The following is a 23,275-nucleotide window of genomic DNA, read 5'->3' as shown; positions in this document are numbered from 1 at the left end:
TTCTGACAGAGGTCCCCAGTTCGCCTCAAGGTTTTGGAAGGCCTTCTGCCAACTCATGGGGGCTTCTGCCAGTTTATCTTCAGGGTACCATCCGGAGTCCAACGGCCAAACAGAGAGGATGAATCAAGAGCTGGAAACCACCCTCCGATGTATGACTCGTGACAACCCGTCCACATGGTCATCCATTATTGTTTGGGCCGAATACGCGCACAACACCTTGCGCTCCTCCTCCACTGGTATGTCCCCGCACGAGTGTCAGTTTGGCTATGCTCCTCCATTGTTCCCGGACCAGGAGGCAGAAGTCAGAGTGCCTTCAGCCTTGAAGTTCGTCAGACGCTGTCGGCTTATGTGGAGGAAGACCCGTCTTAATCTTATGCGTTCCTCACAGAGGTACCAACAACAAGCCAACAGACGTCGCCGTCCCGGGCCTACCCTGCGCCCCGGCCAGAGAGTCTGGCTCTCCACAAGAGACTTACCTCTACGGGTGGAGTCTCGCAAGCTGTCCCAAAATACATCGGTCCCTTCAAGGTTGCCAGGAGAGTTAACCCAGTTTCTTATCGCCTACACTTACCCAGATCCCTTAAGATTAATCCCACATTTCACATTTCATTGTTAAAACCTGTTGTTTTTTCTCCCCTTGTCCCGGCAGACAGACCTCCCCTCCGCCTCGTGTCATTGGAGGCCAGCCGGGCTTATACCGTCCATCGGATACTGGATTCCCGCCGGGTGCAGCGGTCCTGGCAGTATCTGGTGGACTGGGAAGGCTACGGTCCCGAGGAGCGCTCCTGGGTTCCTGCCAAAGACATCCTGGACCCTGACCTCATTCGTCAGTTCAGGGCCCTCCACCCTGAGAGAGCTGGTAGGAACGTCAGGAGCCGTTCCTAGGGGGGATTCTGTCAGGATTTGGCCAGGGTTGTTCCGGGTTTTGGTCACTAGATGCCCCCATTGTGCTTTTTGACCTTGTGTTTTTTCCCTTGTTCCCCATTATTATTTGCACCTGTGCCTCGTTTCCCCTGATTGTATTTAAACCCTTAGTTTCCCTCAGTTCTGTGCTCTGTGTTTGTATGTTAGCACCCAGCCCTAGTGTTCTGTGTATTCTTGTCGATTCCGGTGGATGCTCTTGTGGAATTCTGTTTTTGTTTTTGGTTAAAGGGATGCTTGGGGATTTTGGCAATGGGGCCATATTTCTAATTCCCAAAAGTCAGATGAACTCGTGGATACAATTTCTCGTGTCCAGTGTGAAGGATGTTAGAGGTAGTTTCACGAGCTAATGCTAACTAGCGTTAGCGCAACGACTGGAAGTCTATTGGTATCAAATAGTCATTGCTTGGTTACGATATTGTGGTTACAAAACGTGAAGGTCTTCTGTACATTTAACATTTAAGTCATTTAGCAGACGCTCTTATCCAGAGCGACTTACAAATTGGTGAATTCACCTAAATAATAAGTTTGAAAACATTGTTCAAGTCACAAACTTGAACAAACTTAATGTACTAATTTACAGGGAATTGACTCAATTGCTTGTAACCCAATTGAATAAATTTAGATAGGTAATTCCAAAGTAAAAAGTAAACTTGGAACAAGATGAAAAAATGTATTGTATTTACATGGAATATTAGTTTGTATTTGTTCGGTTTAACCAAACGGGATAAGTAGGTTGAACGTTGAAATAAATAAGTTGCAACTCGAAATATAAGTTTTGTTATAAGTTTGTTATAATACAATTAAAATACAATATTAAATATAACAATATAACAGACAAACAATAGAAAAGTATTTTTTGTAATAATAAAAGTAAAAATAGATACACAATGAGTAACGATAATTTGGCTGTATACAGGGAGTACCAGTACAGAGTTGATGTGCAGGGGTACAAGGTAATTGAGGTAGCTATGTACATATTGTATAACAAGTAGCAGCAGTGTATGTGATGAGTCAAAAGAGGGTCAATGCAGATAGTTAAATTGTAAACCTAATAGCTACTCAGTCTAACTATTTAGCAGTCTTATGGCTTGGGTATAGAAACTGTTTAGAGTCCTATTGGTTCCAGAATTGGTGCATTGGTACTGCTTGCCGTGAGGTTGCAGAGAGATATTTTCATGACTTTGGTGGCTGGAGTCTTTGACAATTTTTAGAGCCTTCCTCTGACACCACCTGGTATAGAGGTCTTAAATGGCAGGAAGCTCAACCCCAGTGATGTACTGGGCCATCCGGACTACCCTCTGTAGTGCCTTGCGGTCAGATGCCAAGCAGTTGCCATACCAGGCGGTGGTGCAGGCAGTCAAGATGCTCTCAATGGTGAAGCTGTATAATTTTTTCAGGATCTGAGGGTCCGTGACAAATTCTTTCAGCCTCCTGAGAGGGAAGAGGTGTTGTTGTGCCCTCTTCACCACTGTGTGTGGACCATGATAGATCCTTAGTGATGTGGATACAGAGGAGCTTGAAGCTCTTGACCCGCTCCACTACAGCCCGTCGATGTGAAAGGGAGCGTGCTTGGCCATCCGTTTCCTGTAGTCCATGATCAGCTCCTTAATGATGTGTTGCATCCGTGCCACACAGTCGTGGGTGAACAGGGAGCACAGGGGAGGACTAAGCATGCACCCCTGAGGGGTCCCCGTGTTGAGGTTCACAGCGGCGGATGTGTTGTTGCCTACCCTCACCCCCTGGGGCGTGCCCTCAGGAAGTCCAGCAACCAGTGGCAGAGGGAGGTGTTTAGTCCCAGGGCCCTTACCTTAGTGATACGCTTGGAGGGCACAATGGTATTGAATGCTGAGCTTTAGTAATTGAACAGCATTCTCACGTAGGTGTTCATTTTTGCCAAGCGGGAAAGGGCAGTGTGGAGTGCAATAGAGAATGCATCATCTGTGGATCTGTTGGGGAGGTATGCGCATTGAAGTGGTGCTAGGATGTCTGAGATGATGGCGTTGATGTGAGCCACAACCAGCCTTTCAAAGCAGAACCTTGAGACTTCCTTAATAGTAGAGATCACATAAAAGCTGTTGGTGGGTTTGGGTGGGTAGCAGGGTGGATTTGGGTGGGTAGCAGGGTGGGTTTGGGTGGGTAGCAGGGTGGGTTTGGGTGGGTAGCAGGGGTAGGTTTGGGTGGGTAGCAGGGTGGGTTTGGGTGGATAGCAGGGTGGATTTGGGTGGGTAGCAGGGTGGATTTGGGTGGGTAGCAGGGTGGATTTGGGTGGGTAGCAGGGTGGGTTTGGGTGGGTAGCAGGGTGCGTTTGGGTGGGTAGCAGGGTGGGTTTGGGTGGGTAGCAGGGGTGGGTTTGGGTGGGTAGCAGGGTGGGTTTGGGTGGGTAGCAGGGTGGATTTGGGTGGGTAGCAGGGTGGGTTTGGGTGGGTAGCAGGGTGCGTTTGGGTGGGTAGCAGGGTGGGTTTGGGTGGGTAGCAGGGTGGGTTTGGGTGGGTAGCAGGGGTGGGTAGCAGGGTGGGTTTGGGTGGGTAGCAGGGTACGTTTGGGTGGGTAGCAGGGTGGGTTATATGTTATAGCAGAACGTGGCTGTGTATTAAAGTATGGTTGTTACAGCTCAATGTTACGGATTAAGAATTTTCTTTGCCATGTGTGTGTGTGTGTGTGTGTGTTTGTGTGTGTGTGTGTGTGTGTGTGTGTGTGTGTGTGTGTGTGTCTGTGTCTGTGTGTCTGTGTCTGTGCATGCCTGATTGTGTGTGTGTAGCCCTCTAGGTGAAGTGTTTAGTAATGTGGGACGACACAGTAGTCTGCCCTTTAACTAGGACATTAACAGGCCTACAGGAACACACACACACACACAACACAAACACACACACACACACACACACACACACACACACACACACACACACACACACACACACACACACACACACACACACACACACACACACACACACACAGAAAAACACAAACGACATCGCTAGACGCTTCAGCCCCGCTCTGACATATGGGTCACAAAGCCAGGCACTTTGTCTGGGGTTCAACACAAGCTGCAGGCTGAGGTATAGGCCCAGTACATCTCACATCACTTAGATTACATGACATTCAAAACACATTCATTATATAAGATGATATGAGTCACCATGCATATTTACTCTGGATGGATACAGTTTTATATTGCATATGGCTCTCAGACCTACCTACGTTCACTCAAGGTTACAGCATTAACTATCTGACAAACACACACACTATGGTGGCAAGCTGACAGGCAGGCTTCACTGAGGGCAATCAATGTGAATGGTATAGGAACAAAGAGCTATGGTGGCAAGCTGACAGGCAGGCTTCACTGAGAGCACTGAGTGGTATATTCTGTCATATTTCTGTGAATGGAGTCGTGCTCACAGCTCTGACCACCTTGGCTTAGTAAGAAAGAGAGAGACGGATAATGAAAAATACATTCAAGAGCTCTCCCTCTCTCCTGTCTCCCTCTATCTCCCTCTCTCCTTTCTCCCTCTATCTATCTCTATGTCCCTCTCTCCTTTCTCCCTCTATCTATCTCTCAAAATTATATCTCCCTCTCTCCTTTCTCCCTCTATCTCTCAAAAGTATATCTCCCTCTCTCCTTTCTCCCTCTATCTATCTCTATGTCCCTCGCTCCTTTCTCCCTCTATCTATCTCTCAAAAGTATATCTCCCTCTATCTATCTCTCAAAATTATATCTCCCTCTCCTTTCTCCCTCGATCTCACTCTCTCCTTTCAATTCAATTCAATTCAATTCAAGGGCTTTATTGGCATGGGAAACACGTGTTAACATTGCCAAAGCAAGTAAGGTAGATCATATATAAAGTGATTATATGAAGTGAAATAAACAATAAAAATTAACAGTAAACATCACACATACAGAAGTTTCAAAACAATAAAGATATTACAAATGTCATATTATATATATATATATATATATATATATATATATATATATATATATATACAGTGTTTTAACAATGTACAAATGGTAAAGGACACAAGATAAAATAAATAAGCATAGATATGGGTTGTATTTACAATGGTGTGTGTTTTTCACTGGTTGCCCTTTTCTCGTGGCAACAGGTCACAAATCTTGCTGCTCTGATGTCACACTGTGGAATTTCACCCAGTAGATATGGGAGTTTTTCAAAATTGGATTTGTTTTCGAATTCTTTGTGGATCTGTGTAATCTTAGGGAAATATGTCTCTCTAATATGGTCATACATTGGGCAGGAGGTTAGGAAGTGCAGCTCAGTTTCCACCTCATTTTGTGGGCAGTGAGCACATAGCCTGTCTTCTCTTGAGAGCCATGTCTGCCTACGGCGGCCTTTCTCAATAGCAAGGCTATGCTCGCAGAGTCCGTACATAGTCAAAGCTTTCCTTAATTTTGGGTCAGTCACAGTGGTCAGGTATTCTGCTGCTGTGTACTCTCTGTGAAGGGCCAAATAGCATTCTAGTTTGCTCTGTTTTTTTGTTAATTCTTTTCAATGTGTCAAGTAATTATCTTTTTGTTTTCTCATGATTTGGTTGGGTCTAATTGTGCTGCTGTCCTGGGGCTCTGTAGGGTGAGTTTGTGTTTGTGAACAGAGCCCCAGGACCAGCTTGCTTAGGGGACTCTTCTCCAGTTTCATCTCTCTGTAGGTGATGGCTTTGTTGTGGAAGGTTTGGGAATCGCTTCCTTTTAGGTGGTTATAGAATTTAACGGCTCTTTTCTGGATTTTGATAATTAATTCCCTCTATCTATCTCTCAAAATTATATCTCTCTCTATCTCCCTCTCTCCTTTCTCCCTCCATCTATCTCTCAAAATTAAATCTCTCTCTATCTCCCTCTCTCCTTTCTCCCTCTATCTATCTCTCAAAAATATATCTCTCTCTATCTCTCTCCTTTCAGCCTCTACCTCTCTCTCTCTCTCCATTTTCTCTCTGTGGTTTTTCATCCAATAGATATGGGAGTTTATCAAAATTGGATTTGTTTTTGAATTCTTTGTGGGTCTGTGAAATCTGATGGAAATATGTGTCTCTAATATGGTCATACATTTGCCAGAAGGTTTGGAAGTGCAGTTCAGTTTCCACCTCATTTTGTGGGCAGTGTGCACATAGCCTGTCTTCTCTTCAGAGCCAGGTCTGCCTAAAGCGACCTTTCTCATTTGCAAGGCTATGCTCACTGAGTCTGTACATAGTCAAAGCTTTCCTTCATTTTGGGCCAGGTATTCTGCCACTGTGTAATCTCTGTTTCGGGCAAAAAATAATTCCAGTTTGCTCTGTTTTTTGGTTCATTCTTTCCAATGAGTCAAGTAACTACCTTTTTGATTTGTCATGATTTGGTCTAACTGCTGTTCTGGGGATCTGTGGCGTCTCGTTGTGTTTGTGGACTGAGCCCCAGGACTAGGAATGTTATGGTGACCATATTACCGCCACACCGGCGGTCACAAATCATGATGGCCAAACCTGCTACCAAACTTGCTAACTGCCTGGTACTCAGCACTCTATTGTCCCTCTAAATGAGCAACCAGAGGGAAAACATTTCTAGACCACCTTTACTCCACACACAGAGATGCTTACAAAGCTTTACCTAGCTCTCCATTTGGCAAATCTGACCATAATTCTATCCTCCTGATTCCTGCTTACAAGGAAAAACTAAAGCAGGAAGCAACCAGTGTCTCGGTGCATAAGAAAGTTGTCAGATGAAGCAGATGCCAAGCTACAGGACTGTTTTGCTAGCGTAGACTGGAATATGTTCTGGGATTCTTCCATGGCCTTGAGGAGTACACCACATCAGTCATTGACTTCATCAATAAGTGCATCGATGAAGTCATCCCCACAGTGACTGTACGTACATACCCCAACCAGAGGCCATGGATTACAGGCAACATCCGCACCTAACTAAAGGGTAGAGCTGCCACTTTCAAGGAGCGGGACTCTAACCCGGAAGCTCATAAGAAATCCTGCTATGCCCTTCGACAAACCATCAAACAGGCAAAGCATCAATACAGGACTAAGATTGAATCATACTACACCGGCTCCGACGCCCGTCAGATGTGGCAGGGCTGGCAAACCATTACAAAGGGAAGCACAGCCGCGAGATACCCAGTGACACGAACCTACCAGATGAGGTAAATTACTTCTATGCTCGCTTCGAGGCAAGTAACACTGAAGCATGCATTAGAGTATCAGCTGTTCCAGACGACTGTGTGATCATGTTCTCCATAGACCTTTGAACAGGTCAACATTCACAGACGGATTACCAGGACGTGGACTCCCAGCAAACGCTGACCAACTGGCAGGTGTCTTCACTGATATTTTCAACTTGTCCCTGACTGACTCTGTAATACCAATATGTTTTAAGCAGACCACCATAGTTCCTGTGCCCAAGAACACTAAGGTAACCTGCCTAAAGGCCTACGGACCCGAAGCACTCAAGTCTGTAGCCATGAAGTGCTTTGAAAGGCTGGTCATGGCTCACTTTGAAACCATTATCCCAGAAACCCTAGAACCACTCTAATTTGCATAGAACTCTAGAAACACTCCGCCCGACAGATCCACAGATGATGCCATCTCTATTGCACCCAACACTGCCATTTCACACCTGTACAAAAGGAACACCTATGTGAGAATGCTATTCATTGAATACAGCTCAGTGTTCAACACCATAGTGCCATCAAGCTCATCACTAAGCTAAGGACCCTAGGACTAAACACCTCCCTCTGCAACTGGATCCTGGGCTTCCTGACGGGTCGCCCCCAGGTGGTACGGGTAGGTAACAATACATCCTCCAAGCTGATCCTCAACACGGGGGCCTCTCAGGGGTGCGTGCTCAGGCCCCTCCTGTACTCCATGTCCACTCATGACTGCATGGCCAGGCACGACTCCAACACCATCATCAAGTTTGCTGATGGCACAACAGTGATAGGCCTGATCACCAAGAACGATGAGACAGCCTATAGAGAGGTGTTCAAGACCTGGCCGGGTGGTGCCAGGACAACAACTTCTCCATCAACGTGATCAAAACAAAGGAGATTATTGTAGACTATAGGAAAAGGAGGACCGAGCACGCCCCCATTCTCATTGACGGTGCTGTCATGCCATCCAGGACCCCTATACCAGGCGGTGTCAGAGGAAGGCCCTAAAAATTGTCAAAGCAGCCACCCTAGTCCTGGATTGATTCTCTCTGCTATCACATGGCAAGTGGTACCGGAGCGCCAAGTTGAGGTCCAAAAGGCTTCTACACCCAAGCCATAAGACTCCTGAACAGCTAATCAAATGACTACCCAGACCCCTATTTTATGCTGCTGCTACTCTCTGTTTATTATCTATGCATAGTCACTTTAACTCTCCCTCCATATACATATTACCTCAATTACCTTGACTAACCGGTGCCCCCATACATTGACTCTGTATCGGTACCCCCTGTATATAGCACTGCTATTGTTATTTTATTGCTGCTGTTTATTATTTTGTTCTTTAAACTTCTTAAATCATTTTTGGTTAAAGGCTTGTAAGTTTCACTGTTGTATTTGGCGCATGTGACAAATAAAATTTTATTTGAAACAATAGGCGTTTGACTTTAGATTCTAGGTGGGTGAGACCGGGTCCTGCAGACTATTCTAGTGCCCTCGCCAATTCGTATATATATATATATATATATATATATATACTTTGAAGAGTGTGGGGCTCAAGCTGCATCCCTGTCTCACCCCACGGCCCTATATATATATATATATGTATATATGGATGTACAGGGTGAATACGTGGTCTGTCGTATGGTATTTAGTAAAAAGCCAATTTGACATATTCTCAGTACGTTGTTTTCAATGAGGAAATGCAAGGAGTCTGCTGTTAATGATAATGCAGGATTTTCCCAAGGTTGCTGTTGACGCGTGTCCCCCGGTAAGTATTAGGTTCCATATGTTATTCCTCTCTCTCTCTCTCTCTGCAGTCTCTCTCTGTCTCTCTCTCTGCAGTCTCTCTCTCTCTCTCTGCAGTCTCTCTCTCTCTCTCTCTCTCTCTCTCTCTCGCTCTCGCTCTCTCTCTGTGTGTATCTCTTTCCCTGTGTTGCTCTCTGTCTCCCACGATACACTGAATGTGTAATTCTAGGGAGTCGGTAGTACTACACACACACACGCGCACACATGCACAGACGCACAAGCAGACACATACACACATAGACACACACGGACAGACACGCACAAGCACACACACACACAGACGCACACGCACAGACACGCACAGACGCACACGTGCACAGACACACACGCACAGACGCAAGCAAACAGACACACACGCACAGACACACTCTCACACACGCAAAGACATGCACAGACACACACTCACACCCACTTCCTTTGTGGTATATCCATTCTCTCTCTCTGTCTCCCCTTACCTCTCTCCCTCTCTCTTCAGATGGATGGATGCTGAATTAAACATGAAAACCATGTGAAATATATCTCTTTATAACTGACTAACGCATGGTAATGATGAAATACACCAGGAAAGCTGGGCTGGAACACAGTAGAGTGGGAATGATAAGTCATGTTAATATGAACAATTACAATCTCTCCACTGCGTTATCCCATCAATACCACAGAAAGAGAGGTCACATGACTGTCAGTTCCTTCCAGAGGGGACCTCTCTGATCTCCTGCTATCTACAATCCCAACACACAGTGTGGAGATGATTGGAGCTGATTTAAATCGATTGACAGAGGATCAATATGTGAGTTCACACAGGCCAGTGCCCTCCACAGGACAGTGACCTCCACAGGACAGTGCCCTCCACAGGACAGTGACCTCCACAGGACAGTGACCTCCACAGGACAGTGACCTCCACAGGACAGTGCCCTCCACAGGACAGTGCCCTCCACAGGCCAGTGCCCTCCACAGGCCAGTGCCCTCCACAGGACAGTGACCTCCACAGGACAGTGCCCTCCACAGGACAGTGCCCTCCACAGGCCAGTGCCCTCCACAGGCCAGTGCCCTCCACAGGACAGTGACCTCCACAGGACAGTGATCTCCACAGGACAGTGCCCTCCACAGGACAGTGACCTCCACAGGCCAGTGCCCTCCACAGGCCAGTGCCCTCCACAGGCCAGTGCCCTCCACAGGACAGTGACCTCCACAGGACAGTGCCCTCCACAGGACAGTGCCCTCCACAGGCCAGTGCCCTCCACAGGACAGTGCCCTCCACAGGACAGTGCCCTCCACAGGCCAGTGCCCTCCACAGGACAGTGCCCTCCACAGGACAGTGCCCTCCACAGGCCAGTGCCCTCCACAGGACAGTGCCCTCCACAGGACAGTGACCTCCACAGGCCAGTGCCCTCCACAGGCCAGTGACCTCCACAGGACAGTGACCTCCACAGGACAGTGACCTCCACAGGACAGACCTATAAAGCTTTGCATGATTGAAAGAGTGATGTGTGTGTGTGTGTGTGTGTGTGTGTGTGTGTGTGTGTGTGTGTGTGTGTGTGTGTGTGTGTGTGTGTGTGTGTGTGTGTGTGTGTGTGTGTGTGTGTGTGTTATCCTACCTTGGGTCTTTCTGTATGGAGTCTATAGATGGTGATCGTGCCAGCGTGCCCTCAGGTGGCAGGGCTGGTCCAGACTTGCTGTATGGAGACTCTACAGATGGGCAGTACTGCAGTGTACGGTAAGGGTCTGCAGTGTAGGGGTCTGTAGCATAGGCCTCTGCTGTATATCCTGGGCCCACTGTAGCATAGTTATTGGCACCCCCACGACCATAACTTCCCCCGGCGCTGTGGCTGCTTCCTCCGGCACTGTGGCTGCCTGCTCGCTGCAAAGAGGCGGAGTCGACACCGGGGGACGATGGGGCTACAAGAGGGAAATAGGGATACAAGACATAGTTCATACCCTGGTCACTGACCTGTTGAATCAGGTTTATGGTGGGGTGGAGAAGAGGGGAGGAGAGGGAAGGAAATGGAGAGGAGAGGAGAGGAGAGGAGAGGAAAAACAATCAAGTTAATTTGCATATTGTTTATGTAAAACATACAAAACAAATCCTTACAATGAACTGAAACACACACACACACACCGCCCATTCCTGTATCGCACACTTGGAAGGTTTCCTGAGCTGACGTTAAATATGACAGAGTATTCACCATTCCCCTCTCCTATAGAGGTAGAGAGTGATAGGAGGGACATAGTGATAGGAGGGATATAGTGATAGGAGGGACATAGTGATAGGAGGGATATAGTGATAGGAGGGATATAGTGATAGAAGGGATATAGTGATAGGAGGGACATAGTGATAGGAGGGATATAGTGATAGGAGGGACATAGTGATAGGAGGGACATAGTGATAGGAGGGATATAGTGATAGGAGGGATATAGTTATAGGAGGGACATAGTGATAGGAGGGACATAGTGATAGGAGGGATATAGTGATAAGAGGGACATAGTGACAGGAGGGATATAGTGATAGGAGGGATATAGTGATAGGAGGGATATAGTGATAGGAGGGACATAGTGATAGGAGGGATATAGTGATAGGAGGGACATAGTGACAGGAGGGACAGAGTGATAGGAGGGATATAGTGATAGGAGGGACATAGTGATAGGAGGGACAGAGTGATAGGAGGGATATAGTGATAGGAGGGACATAGTGATAGGAGGGACATAGTGATAGGAGGGACAGAGTGATAGGAGGGACATAGTGATAGGAGGGACAGAGTGATAGGAGGGACATAGTGATAGGAGGGATATAGTGATAGGAGGGATATAGTGATAGGAGGGATATAGTGATAGGAGGGATATAGTGATAGAAGGGATATAGTGATAGGAGGGACATAGTGATAGGAGGGATATAGTGATAGGAGGGATATAGTGATAGGAGGGATATAGTGATAGGAGGGATATAGTGATAGGAGGGATATAGTGATAGGAGGGATATAGTGATAGGAGGGACATAGTGATAGGAGGGATATAGTGATAGGAGGGATATAGTGATAGGAGGGACATAGTGATAGGAGGGATATAGTGATAGGAGGGATATAGTGATAGGAGGGATATAGTGATAGGAGGGATATGGTGATAGGAGGGACATAGTGATAGGAGGGATATAGTGATAAGAGGGATATAGTGATAGGAGGGATATAGTGATAGGAGGGACATAGTGATAGGAGGGATATAGTGATAGGAGGGATATAGTGATAGGAGGGATATAGTGATAGGAGGGATATAGTGATAGGAGGGATATAGTGATAGAAGGGATATAGTGATAGGAGGGACATAGTGATAGGAGGGACATAGTGATAGGAGGGATATAGTGATAGGAGGGATATAGTGATAGGAGGGATATAGTGATAGGAGGGATATAGTGATAGGAGGGACATAGTGATAGGAGGGATATAGTGATAGGAGGGATATAGTGATAAGAGGGATATAGTGATAGGAGGGACATAGTGATAGGAGGGATATAGTGATAGGAGGGATATAGTGATAGGAGGGACATAGTGATAGGAGGGATATAGTGATAGGAGGGACATAGTGATAGGAGGGATATAGTGATAGGAGGGACATAGTGATAAGAGGGATATAGTGATAGGAGGGACATAGTGATAGGAGGGACATAGTGATAGGAGGGACATAGTGATAAGAGGGACATAGTGATAGGAGGGACATAGTGATAGGAGGGATATAGTGATAGGAGGGACATAGTGATAGGAGGGACATAGTGATAAGAGGGATATAGTGATAGGAGGGACATAGTGATAGGAGGGACATAGTGATAGGAGGGATAGAGTGATAGGAGGGATAGAGTGATAGGAGGGATATAGTGATAGGAGGGATATGGTGATAGGAGGGATATAGTGATAGGAGGGACATAGTGATAAGAGGGACATAGTGATAGGAGGGATATAGTGATAGGAGGGACATAGTGATAGGAGGGATATAGTGATAGGAGGGACATAGTGATAAGAGGGACATAGTGATAGGAGGGATATAGTGATAGGAGGGACATAGTGATAGGAGGGACATAGTGATAGGAGGGACATAGTGATAGGAGGGATATAGTGATAGGAGGGAAATAGTGATAGGAGGGAAATAGTGATAGGAGGGATATAGTGATAGGAGGGACAGAGTGATAGGAGGGATATAGTGATAGGAGGGACAGAGTGATAGGAGGGACAGAGTGATAGGAGGGATATAGTGATAGGAGGGACAGAGTGATAGGAGGGACAGAGTGATAGGAGGGATATAGTGATAGGAGGGACATAGTGATAGGAGGGATATAGTGATAGGAGGGATATAGTGATAGGAGGGATATGGTGATAGGAGGGATAGAGTGATAGGAGGGACATAGTGATAGGAGGGATAGAGTGATAGGAGGGATAGAGTGATAGGAGGGACATAGTGATAGGAGGGATAGAGTGATAGGAGGGATAGAGTGATAGGAGGGACATAGTGATAGGAGGGACATAGTGATAGGAGGGATATAGTGATAGGAGGGATATAGTGATAGGAGGGATATGGCGATAGGAGGGATAGAGTGATAGGAGGGACATAGTGATAGGAGGGATATGGTGATAGGAGGGACATAGTGATAGGAGGGACATAGTGATAGGAGGGACATAGTGATAGGAGGGATATAGTGATAGGAGGGATAGAGTGATAGGAGGGACATAGTGATAGGAGGGATAGAGTGATAAGAGGGACATAGTGATAGGAGGGATAGAGTGATAGGAGGGACATAGTGATAGGAGGGATATGGTGATAGGAGGGACATAGTGATAGGAGGGATAGAGTGATAAGAGGGACATAGTGATAGGAGGGATAGAGTGATAGGAGGGACATAGTGATAGGAGTGACATAGTGATAAGAGGGACATAGTGATAGGAGGGAGAGAGTGATAGGAGGGATATAGTGATAGGAGGGACATAGTGATAGGAGGGATATAGTGATAGGAGGGATATGGTGATAGGAGGGACATAGTGATAGGAGGGATAGAGTGATAAGAGGGACATAGTGATAGGAGGGAGAGAGTGATAGGAGGGACATAGTGATAGGAGGGATATAGTGATAGGAGGGACAGAGTGATAGGAGGGACAGAGTGATAGGAGGGATATAGTGATAGGAGGGACAGAGTGATAGGAGGGACAGAGTGATAGGAGGGATATAGTGATAGGAGGGACATAGTGATAGGAGGGATATAGTGATAGGAGGGATATAGTGATAGGAGGGATATGGTGATAGGAGGGATAGAGTGATAGGAGGGACATAGTGATAGGAGGGATAGAGTGATAGGAGGGATAGAGTGATAGGAGGGACATAGTGATAGGAGGGATAGAGTGATAGGAGGGATAGAGTGATAGGAGGGACATAGTGATAGGAGGGACATAGTGATAGGAGGGATATAGTGATAGGAGGGATATAGTGATAGGAGGGATATGGCGATAGGAGGGATAGAGTGATAGGAGGGACATAGTGATAGGAGGGATATGGTGATAGGAGGGACATAGTGATAGGAGGGACATAGTGATAGGAGGGACATAGTGATAGGAGGGATATAGTGATAGGAGGGATAGAGTGATAGGAGGGACATAGTGATAGGAGGGATAGAGTGATAAGAGGGACATAGTGATAGGAGGGACATAGTGATAGGAGGGATAGAGTGATAGGAGGGACATAGTGATAGGAGGGATATGGTGATAGGAGGGACATAGTGATAGGAGGGATAGAGTGATATGAGGGACATAGTGATAGGAGGGATAGAGTGATAGGAGGGACATAGTGATAGGAGTGACATAGTGATAAGAGGGACATAGTGATAGGAGGGAGAGAGTGATAGGAGGGATATAGTGATAGGAGGGACATAGTGATAGGAGGGATATAGTGATAGGAGGGATATGGTGATAGGAGGGACATAGTGATAGGAGGGATAGAGTGATAAGAGGGACATAGTGATAGGAGGGAGAGAGTGATAGGAGGGACATAGTGATAGGAGGGATATAGTGATAGGAGGGATATAGTGATAGGAGGGATATGGTGATAGGAGGGACATAGTGATAGGAGGGACATAGTGATAGGAGGGATATGGTGATAGGAGGGACATAGTGATAGGAGGGATAGAGTGATAAGAGGGACATAGTGATAGGAGGGATATAGTGATAGGAGGGATATGGCGATAGGAGGGATAGAGTGATAGGAGGGACATAGTGATAGGAGGGATATGGTGATAGGAGGGACATAGTGATAGGAGGGACATAGTGATAGGAGGGACATAGTGATAGGAGGGATATGGTGATAGGAGGGATAGAGTGATAGGAGGGACATAGTGATAGGAGGGATAGAGTGATAAGAGGGACATAGTGATAGGAGGGATAGAGTGATAGGAGGGACATAGTGATAGGAGGGATATGGTGATAGGAGGGACATAGTGATAGGAGGGATAGAGTGATAAGAGGGACATAGTGATAGGAGGGATAGAGTGATAGGAGGGACATAGTGATAGGAGTGACATAGTGATAAGAGGGACATAGTGATAGGAGGGAGAGAGTGATAGGAGGGATATAGTGATAGGAGGGACATAGTGATAGGAGGGATATAGTGATAGGAGGGATATGGTGATAGGAGGGACATAGTGATAGGAGGGATAGAGTGATAAGAGGGACATAGTGATAGGAGGGAGAGAGTGATAGGAGGGACATAGTGATAGGAGGGATATAGTGATAGGAGGGATATAGTGATAGGAGGGATATGGTGATAGGAGGGACATAGTGATAGGAGGGATAGAGTGATAAGAGGGACATAGTGATAGGAGGGATAGAGTGATAGGAGGGACATAGTGATAGGAGTGACATAGTGATAAGAGGGACATAGTGATAGGAGGGAGAGAGTGATAGGAGGGATATAGTGATAGGAGGGACATATTGATAGGAGGGATATAGTGATAGGAGGGATATAGTGATAGGAGGGATATAGTGATAGGAGGGATATAGTGATAGGAGGGATATAGTGATAGGAGGGATATAGTGATAGGAGTGACATAGTGATAAGAGGGACATAGTGATAGGAGGGAGAGAGTGATAGGAGGGATATAGTGATAGGAGGGACATAGTGATAGGAGGGACATAGTGATAGGAGGGACATAGTGATAGGAGGGACATAGTGATAGGAGGGACATAGTGATAGGAAGGACATAGTGATAGGAGGGACATAGTGATAAGGGGGATATAGTGATAGGAGGGATATAGTGATAGAAGGGACATAGTGATAGGAGGGACATAGTGATAGGAGGGATATAGTGATAGGAGGGACATAGTGATAGGAGGGACATAGTGATAGGAGGGACATAGTGATAGGAGGGATATAGTGATAGGAGGGACATAGTGATAGGAGGGACATAGTGATAGGAGGGACAGAGTGATAGGAGGGACAGGGTGATAGGAGGGACATAGTGATAGGAGGGATATGTTTGGTATGTCTGAATGTGTTCTAACCAAACCGTCAAATAGGTGTTAAGGGGAGCATCAAAACCTTCCATGCCCTCTTTCCCTAATTAGAGCCTAGATTGCAGTTGTTGTCATTTCTTATTTATGATAATCATTAATATTGTAACGTGACATTGATATGGCTGTGGCTGTGGGCTCACTTGGCAGACGCAAGGTGACAATTTGTCTGAATCAACCTGCTCCTCCCAACTAGAGGGAGAGAGAGAGAGAGAGAGAGAGAGAGAGAGAGAGAGAGAGAGAGAGAGAGAGAGAGAGAGAGAGAGAGAGAGAGAGAGAGAGAGAGAGAGAGAGAGACAGAGAGAGAGAGAGAGAGACAGAGAGAGAGACAGAGAGAGAGAGAGACAGAGACAGAGACAGAGACAGAGACAGAGACAGAGACAGAGAGAGAGAGAGAGACAGAGAGAGAGAGAGAGAGAGACAGAGACAGAGAGAGAGAGAGAGACAGAGACAGAGACAGAGAGAGAGAGAGAGACAGAGACAGAGACAGAGACAGAGACAGAGACAGAGACAGAGAGAGAGACAGAGAGAGAGAGAGAGAGACAGAGAGAGAGACAGAGAGAGAGAGAGACAGAGACAGAGACAGAGACAGAGACAGAGACAGAGACAGAGAGAGAGAGAGAGACAGAGAGAGAGAGAGAGAGAGAGACAGAGACAGAGAGAGAGAGAGACAGAGACAGAGACAGAGAGAGAGAGAGAGAGAGACAGAGACAGAGACAGAGACAGAGACAGAGACAGAGACAGAGACAGAGAGAGAGAGAGACTTTCCCCAGTGAGTCATCAACACCATCAATACAGAAGTACCACAGGTCTGTTCCCCTCTGACAAAGCTGCACTGGGACATCTGCCACTTCTACGACCTCAGAGCAGATTTAGGGCCTCAGAACAGATTTATGACCTCAGAAGAGATTTAGGACCTCAGAACAGATTTAGGACCTCAGAAGAGATTTAGGACCTCAACAAGAATGGATTTAGAACCTCAGCAAGAACCGATTTAGGACATCAGCAAGAACGGATTTAGGACCTCAGCAAGAACGGATTTAGGACCTCAGCAAGAACGGATTTAGGACCTCAGCAAGAACGGATTTAGTCTCTTTGCAAAAAGCCCTGAAAGACACTGCCCTGGACCAGACCTTCTCCAATACCCAGACCAAGCCCAAAGACTAACTGGCACTACAAGAGTCCCAGGGCCCCTCCTCAACATCCAAGGAGCCGCAAGCTACAGAGATCCCACATCCCCACTGGCCCCAGTCCCCGCGCTGCCCCTGGTACTCATGTCCTCCTACCAGTCCTCCCTGGCAGAGCACCCAGCCAGCCACAACATACAGTACAGAAGAAGAGCTATGCAGCAGTGATGGAGGGCGAAATATCAAATCAAAATCAAATCAAATTTATTTGTCACATACACATGGTTAGCAGATGTTAATGCGAGTGTAGCGAAATGATTGTGCTTCTAGTTCCGACAATGCAGTAATAACCAACAAGCAATCTAACTAACAATTCCTAAACTACTCTCTTATACACAGTGTAAGGGGATAAAGAATATGTACATAAGGATATATGAATGAGTGATGGTACAGAGCAGCATAGGCAAGATACAGTAGATGGTATCGAGTACAGTATATACATATGAGATGAGTATGTAAACAAAGTAGTATAGTTAAAGTGGCTAGTGATACATGTATTACATAAGGATGCAGTCGATGATATAGAGTACAGTATATACGTATGCATTGTTTAAAGTGGCTAGTGATATATTTACATCATTTCCCATCAATTCCCATTATTAAAGTGGCTGGAGTTGAGTCAGTGTCAGTGTGTTGGCAGCAGCCACTCAATGTTAGTGGTGGCTGTTTAACAGTCTGATGGCCTTGAGATAGAAGCTGTTTTTCAGTCTCTCGGTCCCAGCTTTGATGCACCTGTACTGACCTCGCCTTCTGGATGATAGCGGGGTGAACAGGCAGTGGCTCGGGTGGTTGATGTCCTTGATGATCTTTATGGCCTTCCTGTAACATCGGGTGGTGTAGGTGTCCTGGAGGGCAGGTAGTTTTCCCCGGTGATGCGTTGTGCAGACCTCACTACCCTCTGGAGAGCCTTACGGTTGAGGGCGGAGCAGTTGCCGTACCAGGCGGTGATATAGCCCGCCAGGATGCTCTCGATTGTGCATCTGTAGAAGTTTGTGAGTGCTTTTGGTGAGAAGCCAAATTTTTTCAGCCTCCTGAGGTTGAAGAGGCGCTGCTGCGCCTTCTTCACGATGCTGTCTGTGTGAGTGGACCAATTCAGTTTGTCTGTGATGTGTATGCCGAGGAACTTAAAACTTGCTACTCTCTCCACTACTGTTCCATCGATGTGGATAGGGGGGTGTTCCCTCTGCTGTTTCCTGAAGTCCACAATCATCTCCTTAGTTTTGTTGACGTTGAGTGTGAGGTTATTTTCCTGACACCACACTCCGAGGGCCCTCACCTCCTCCCTGTAGGCCGTCTCGTCGTTGTTGGTAATCAAGCCTACCACTGTTGTGTCGTCCGCAAACTTGATGATTGAGTTGGAGGCGTGCGTGGCCACGCAATCGTGGGTGAATAGGGAGTACAGGAGAGGGCTCAGAACGCACCCTTGTGGGGCCCCAGTGTTGAGGATCAGCGGGGAGGAGATGTTGTTACCTACCCTCACCACCTGGGCGCGGCCCGTCAGGAAGTCCAGTACCCAGTTGCACAGGGCGGGGTTGAGACCCAGGGTCTCGAGCTTGATGACGAGCTTGGAGGGTACTATGGTGTTTAATGCCGAGCTGTAGTCTATGAACAGCATTCTCACATAGGTATTCCTCTTGTCCAGATGGGTTAGGGCAGTGTGCAGTGTGTTTGAGATTGCATCGTCTGTGGACCTATTTGAGCGGTAAGCAAATTGGAGTGGGTCTAGGGTGTCAGGTAGGGTGGAGATGATATGGTCCTTGACTAGTCTCTCAAAGCACTTCATGATGACGGAAGTGAGTGCTACGGGGCGGTAGTCATTTAGCTCAGTTACCTTAGCTTTCTTGGGAACAGGAACAATGGTGGCCCTCTTGAAGCATGTGGGAACAGCAGACTGGGATAGGGATTGATTGAATATGTCCGTAAACACACCAGTCAGCTGGTCTGCGCATGCTCTGAGGGCGAGGCTGGGGATGCCGTCTGGGCCTGCAGCCTTGCGAGGGTTAACACGTTTAAATGTTTTACTCACCTCGGCTGCAGTGAAGGAGAGACCGCATTTTTCCGTTGCAGGCAGTGTCAGTGGCACTGTATTGTCCTCAAAGCGGGCAAAAAAGTTATTTAGTCTGCCTGGGAGCAAGACATCCTGGTCCGTGACTGGGCTGGATTTCTTCCTGTAGTCCGTGATTGACTGTAGACCCTGCCACATGCCTCTTGTGTCTGAGCCGTAGAATTGGGATTCTACTTTGTCTCTGTACTGACGCTTAGCTTGTACAGGGCATTCGGAGACATTTTCCACATTTTATTACGTTACAGCCTTATTCTAAAATGAATTAAATCAGTTTTGTTCCTCATCAATCTACACACAATACCCCACAATGACAAAGCGAAAACAGGTTTTTGGAAATGATTGAACATTTACATAAGTATTCAGACCTTTTGCTATGAGACTGGAAATTGAGCTCAGCTGCATCCTGTTTCCAGTGACCATCCTTGAGATTTTTCTACAACTTGATTGGAGTCCAACTGTGGTAAAATAAATTGATTGGACATGAATTGGAAAGGCAAACATCTGTCTAAATAAGGTCCCACAGTTGACAGTGTATGTCAGAGCAAAAACCAAGCCACGAGGTCGAAGGAATTGTCCGAAGACCTCCGAGACAGGAGTGTGTCGAGGCACAGACTGGGGAAGGGAACCAAAAAATGACTGCAGCTTTGAAGGTCCCAAACATTGTTAAATGTTAGGGATAGGCGTGCCGTCAACAGGACAGTTGTAAATCATGCAGCGCCTTGTGTCACAATCACAGATTTTAGAGAAATGTCGGTATCTTATAGAGATGTCATTATATGAAAGCTTAAAATCCTATTAATCTAACTGCACTGTCCAATTTACAGTAGCTTTTGTAATAAAGGGAGAGGTCTGTCTGTAATAAAGGGAGAGGTCTGTTTGTAATAAAGGGAGAGGTCTGTCTGTAATAAAGGGAGAGGTCTGTCTGTAATAAAGGGAGAGGTCTGTCTGTAATAAAGGGAGAGGTCTGTCTGTAATAAAGGGAGAGGTAATAATAAAGGGAGAGGTCTGTCTGTAATAAAGGGAGAGGTCTGTCTGTAATAAAGGGAGAGGTCTGTCTGTAATAAAGGGAGAGGTCTGTCTGTAATAAAGGGAGAGGTCTGTCTGTAATAAAGGGAGAGGTCTGTCTGTAATAAAGGGAGAGGTCTGTCTGTAATAAAGGGAGAGGTTTGTCTGTAATAAAGGGAGAGTTCTGTCTGTAATAAAGGGAGAGGTCTGTCTGTAATAAAGGGAGAGGTCTGTCTGTAATAAAGGGAGAGGTTTGTCTGTAATAAAGGGAGAGTTCTGTCTGTAATAAAGGGAGAGGTCTGTCTGTAATAAAGGGAGAGGTCTGTCTGTAATAAAGGGAGAGGTCTGTCTGTAATAAAGGGAGAGGTCTGTCTGTAATAAAGGGAGAGGTCTGACTGTAATAAAGGGAGAGGTCTGTCTGTAATAAAGGGAGAGGTCTGTCTGTAATAAAGGGAGAGGTCGGTCTGTAATAAAGGGAGAGGTCTGTCTGTAATAAAGGGAGAGGTCTGTCCGTAATAAAGGGAGAGGTCTGTCTGTAATAAAGGGAGAGGTCTGTCTGTAATAAAGGGAGAGGTCTGTCTGTAATAAAGGGAGAGGTCTGTCTGTAATAAAGGGAGAGGTCTGTCTGTAATAAAGGGAGAGGTCTCTCTGTAATAAAGGGAGAGGTCTGTCTGTAATAAAGGGAGAGGTCTGTCTGTAATAAAGGGAGAGGTTTGTCTGTAATAAAGGGAGAGGTCTGTCTGTAATAAAGGGAGAGGTCTGTCTATAATAAAGGGAGAGGTCTGTCTGTAATAAAGGGAGAGGTCTGTCTGTAATAAAGGGAGAGGTCTGTCTGTAATAAAGGGAGAGGTCTGTCTGTAATAAAGGAAGAGGTCTGACTGTAATAAAGGGAGAGGTCTGTCTGTAATAAAGGGAGAGGTCTGTCTGTAATAAAGGGAGAGGTCGGTCTGTAATAAAGGGAGAGGTCTGTCTGTAATAAAGGGAGAGGTCTCTCTGTAATAAAGGGAGAGGTCTCTCTGTAATAAAGGGAGAGGTCTGTCTGTAATAAAGGGAGAGGTCTGTCTGTAATAAAGGGAGAGGTTTGTCTGTAATAAAGGGAGAGGTCTGTCTGTAATAAAGGGAGAGGTCTGTCTGTAATAAAGGGAGAGGTCTGTCTGTAATAAAGGGAGAGGTCTGTCTGTAATAAAGGGAGAGGTCTGTCTGTAATAAAGGGAGAGCTCTGTCTGTAATAAAGGGAGAGGTCTGTCTGTAATAAAGGGAGAGGTCTGTCTGTAATAAAGGGAGAGGTCTGTCTGTAATAAAGGGAGAGTTCTGTCTGTAATAAAGGGAGAGCTCTGTCTGTAATAAAGGGAGAGGTCTGTCTGTAATAAAGGGAGAGGTCTGTCTGTAATAAAGGGAGAGGTCTGTCTGTAATAAAGGGAGAGGTCTGTCTGTAATAAAGGGAGAGGTCTGTCTGTAATAAAGGGAGAGGTCTGTCTGTAATAAAGGGAGAGGTCTGTCTGTAATAAAGGGAGAGGTCTGTCTGTAATAAAGGGAGAGGTCTGTCTGTAATAAAGGGAGAGGTTTGTCTGTAATAAAGGGAGAGGTCTGTCCGTAATAAAGGGAGAGGTTTGTCTGTAATAAAGGGAGAGGTCGGTCTGTAATAACGGGAGAGGTCTGTCTGTAATAAAGGGAGAGGTCTGTCTGTAATAAAGGGAGAGGTCTGTCTGTAATAAAGGGAGAGGTCTGTCTGTAATAAAGGGAGAGGTCGGTCTGTAATAAAGGGAGAGGTCTGTCTGTAATAAAGGGAGAGGTATGTCTGTAATAAAGGGAGAGGTCTGTCTGTAATAAAGGGAGAGGTCTGTCTGTAATAAAGGGAGAGGTCTGTCTGTAATAAAGGGAGAGGTCTGTCTGTAATAAAGGGAGAGGTCTGTCTGTAATAAAGGGAGAGGTCTGTCTGTAATAAAGGGAGAGGTCTGTCTGTAATAAAGGGAGAGGTCTGTCTGTAATAAAGGGAGAGGTCTGTCTGTAATAAAGGGAGAGGTCTGTCTGTAATAAAGGGAGAGGTCTGTCTGTAATAAAGGGAGAGGTCTGTCTGTAATAAAGGGAGAGGTCGGTCTGTAATGAAGGGAGAGGTCTGTCTGTAATAAAGGGAGAGGTCTGTCTGTAATAAAGGGAGAGGTTTGTCTGTAATAAAGGGAGAGGTCTGTCCGTAATAAAGGGAGAGGTTTGTCTGTAATAAAGGGAGAGGTCTGTCTGTAATAAAGGGAGAGGTCTGTCTGTAATGAAGGGAGAGGTCTGTCTGTAATAAAGGGAGAGGTCTGTCTGTAATAAAGGGAGAGGTCTGTCTGTAATAAAGGGAGAGGTCTGTCTGTAATAAAGGGAGAGGTCTGTCTGTAATAAAGGGAGAGGTCTGTCTGTAATAAAGGGAGAGGTCTGTCTGTAATAAAGGGAGAGGTCTGTCTGTAATAAAGGGAGAGGTCTGTCTGTAATAAAGGGAGAGGTCGGTCTGTAATAACGGGAGAGGTCTGTCTGTAATAAAGGGAGAGGTCTGTCTGTAATAAAGGGAGAGGTCTGTCTGTAATAAAGGGAGAGGTCTGTCTGTAATAAAGGGAGAGGTCTGTCTGTAATAAAGGG

The 23,275-nt window shown here is 46.2% G+C and overlaps 1 protein-coding gene across 1 annotated transcript in view; it reads right to left on the bottom strand.

Annotated features, from left to right (window-relative positions):
- Positions 1–23,275, bottom strand: part of LOC135517153 (catenin delta-2-like) — a 586,832-nt gene that overhangs the window by 216,470 nt on the left and 347,087 nt on the right. The window contains exon 12 of the mRNA XM_064941201.1: positions 10,466–10,766. Within this exon, the coding sequence (XP_064797273.1) occupies positions 10,466–10,766 (301 nt within the window). The remainder of the gene's footprint in view (positions 1–10,465; positions 10,767–23,275) is intronic.

The sequence above is a fragment of the Oncorhynchus masou genome, chromosome 28 (assembly GCF_036934945.1).
Source record: "Oncorhynchus masou masou isolate Uvic2021 chromosome 28, UVic_Omas_1.1, whole genome shotgun sequence".
NCBI lineage: Eukaryota > Metazoa > Chordata > Actinopteri > Salmoniformes > Salmonidae > Oncorhynchus > Oncorhynchus masou.
The sequence above is the reverse complement of the archived record's forward strand: the minus strand, read 5'-3'. Positions and strand labels throughout refer to the sequence as shown.